We start from the raw sequence: 2602 nt of genomic DNA on the forward strand, positions 1-2602 counted from the left end.
ATCCTAAGCAGGGGCCCCGGGGAGGTGACGGGAGTCTGGGGGGCGGGGCTGCTCGCTCCAACGGAAGGCCTGGGGGTTGGAGCCCCAGAGGCCTGGACGAGCCCCCTTGTGGTGTGTCCCCTCAGACCACAGGCTCAGCGGATTTGGGTTTCCTGTTGTGACATTCCCAACGAGGCTCCAACCCTATTACAGTCAATGAACCTAAACAGCATTCCAGAGCCTCCTGCTTGCTTAAGAGGCACCTGGAAATGAGGTGGCTTCGTCTCGCTTCAGTGCTCCCAGCAAGAGGGGACGGAGATGAGCGTGGTGGGGGGCACCTGGCACCTGCCTTTGCTTCCCCAGAGCAGCATCTGACAAGCAGGGCGCAGGGCTCAGCCCCACCCCCAGCAGGAAAGCCACCGGGTCAGGCAGGAAACGATGGCGGGTTTTGTTGTTAACCTCTTTCTCGCTTACGGGCCTGGCAACGGGGTAAACGGGGCCGCGAAGGCACGAGACCCCTATGGAGCTCATGCACTGAGCACCCGTGCCGTTTGGACCCGCGGGCACACTCAGAGCCCTGGAGCAAGTGCTCGCTTGTGCATGTCACAGCGCCGAGGGCGGCGGGTGCCCTGCTGGGTGACGCGCTCTCCGGGAGGGCTGTCTCGGTGGAGTGTGGGCAGAGGGGTGTGCCTACCTTCACCCTGTCCATGCAGGCCTCCATCTTCAGCTGCTCCACGGCCTTCCTGGCCTGGGAGATGCTGGTGGTGCTGTTGCTGGACACGCCCTCCTTCATCCTGCAGCCCTGGAACAGCGAGCGGAGGGGTTGGGGGTGCTGCTTCTCTGGAGGCGAGGCCGAGCGCTCTGTGCCCACTGCCCCCAGCACCGACAGCTTCTCCATCCCGCTGGGGTATGTGGGACCCCCCACCCCGGGGGAAGGAGAAGGAGTGTGCCACCAGCCACCAGAGTGCCCACGCTTCTGTTTGGGAAGACTCTCAGCCTGGGGAGGGCGGGCAGGAGGTCACAGAGGCCCCAGGCCACTCCGCTAACCCCGCGGCCGCGGCCACGAACTGTCCCTTCATTGCCCGACGGCACTTTCTTAGGGATCAGTCATTTTCCCACACATCTGTCCGTTCGTTCCTCCAGCAGCTCATGAAACTGGCAAAACGCAGAGACATCGAGCCAGCAGTGCGAGGCCCCGCAGCCAGACGCGGACTCAGCCCGACTCTGGGCTTGGACCGAGCCCAGGGCTGTCCCCGTGGTCTTGTGCAGCCTCCCCAGCCACTGAGGCTTCAGGCACACGTCTCCCGGGATAAAAACCCTTTACTACGAATTTAAAGCCTGCTGTCATTCCAAAGAGTTTACAGACTTTGTGCTGGGAGTTCATTTTTACACAACAGTGCACGCACGTGCGCACATACACACACACGCCCCGCCCCAAGCAGAGATTTGCTTTGTCAGAAGCAACATCTTCTCCTGGACGAGACAGGAAACGATGCCACACGACTGACCAGCCAAAGACGGCCATGCCGCTGACTGGTCCACGAGAAAGCTCGGGCCGCAGAGTAGCTGTCCCATCTAACAGAAACGGCTCAGGGGACGTCTAGTCATCCAAGCCCGAGGGTCACATAGGTGACAACGGCTTCCCACGGCACAGAGTGAGGCGTGAGAAGGCTCGGCCAGTGTCTTGCTGGGCAGGACACACTCTGAGTTTTTCCCTCGCACACACTAACCCTCTGGCCCAGACGAGGTGTGATGGCAGCTTCATTTGTCCACAGGCGATTTTTGAAAAATAAGTTTCTCGTTTTAAGACGCAGACCAGCCATCTAAGTCAGAGTTGAACAGGTGCGTGTTCCTGCCTTGGCCGGAGACTTTTACTCAAGTAGAGAAGGAAAGTCGGGAGGCTGGGGGTTTTGAAACCTGGGGGAGCAGCCAGCGACCCCCCCACTGCAGAGATGTGCATGCGTGTCCAGGTGTGTGTCCCTGTGTGTGCCCACGTGCCTGTGTGGCACACCCTGAGCCAGTCTGCACGTGTGTGGCTGTCCCTCAGGGGAGGTGTGTGCTATGTGTGTCTGTGTTCACGCGAAAAGGAGACAATCTCGTTCCCAACCGTCCCCAGCCTGACGCATGTGAAAAGGGTCCTAAAACCACTGCCCTGAGCCCCCGGCCCCCACTCCCACCCCCCAGAAGCCACCCTTCTCTTCCCTCCTCACTGGCTCTGGGCTTCAGGAGCTGGGAGCTGGGGCACAGGGATGGCTGAGAAGGCACTGAGTCCAGGAGAGACACCAGGGAGGGCAGAGGAGGGGGCTCTGCGCCGAGTGAGGGCGTGTGGAGTGTGTGCGTGTGCGTGTGCGTGTGCGTGTGCGTGTGCATGCGCATGTGAGCACAGAGAAGGCAGCCTGGCCAGAGCCTCGCCAGACCCCTGGACCTGTGGGGCTGGCCGCGCTCAGAACTCCTGACCCTGCAGAGCTGTCTCCTGCTCTCCCCGGGGGCGTTCGCACCCCCACCCTGCTGAGCACTAGGGGGCCCGGGCGCTCCACACGCGAAGAGGCCCCCGTGGAGCTGCGTTCCCCTCTTGGTGTGGGGGTCCCGTCCTGGTAGGTCTCCCATCCCTTGTCCCCTCCAC

The 2602-nt window shown here is 61.9% G+C and overlaps 1 protein-coding gene across 5 annotated transcripts in view; it reads right to left on the reverse strand.

Moving 5' to 3' along the window:
* The window catches only part of GNG4 (G protein subunit gamma 4), a 35854-nt gene that overhangs the window by 16085 nt on the left and 17167 nt on the right, over positions 1-2602 (reverse strand). For 4 of the 5 annotated variants that reach the window (XM_023520835.1, XM_023520834.1, XM_023520836.1 and 1 more), the window contains one exon: positions 674-781. In XM_023520835.1, coding sequence (XP_023376603.1) covers positions 674-772 — 99 coding nt within the window. In that variant the 5' untranslated portion in view covers positions 773-781. The remainder of the gene's footprint in view (positions 1-673; positions 782-2602) is intronic. The other variant, XM_023520837.1, reaches the window with a different exon arrangement.

Source organism: Pteropus vampyrus, unplaced genomic scaffold, assembly GCF_000151845.1.
Source record: "Pteropus vampyrus isolate Shadow unplaced genomic scaffold, Pvam_2.0 Scaffold279, whole genome shotgun sequence".
Classification (NCBI taxonomy): Eukaryota; Metazoa; Chordata; class Mammalia; order Chiroptera; family Pteropodidae; genus Pteropus; species Pteropus vampyrus.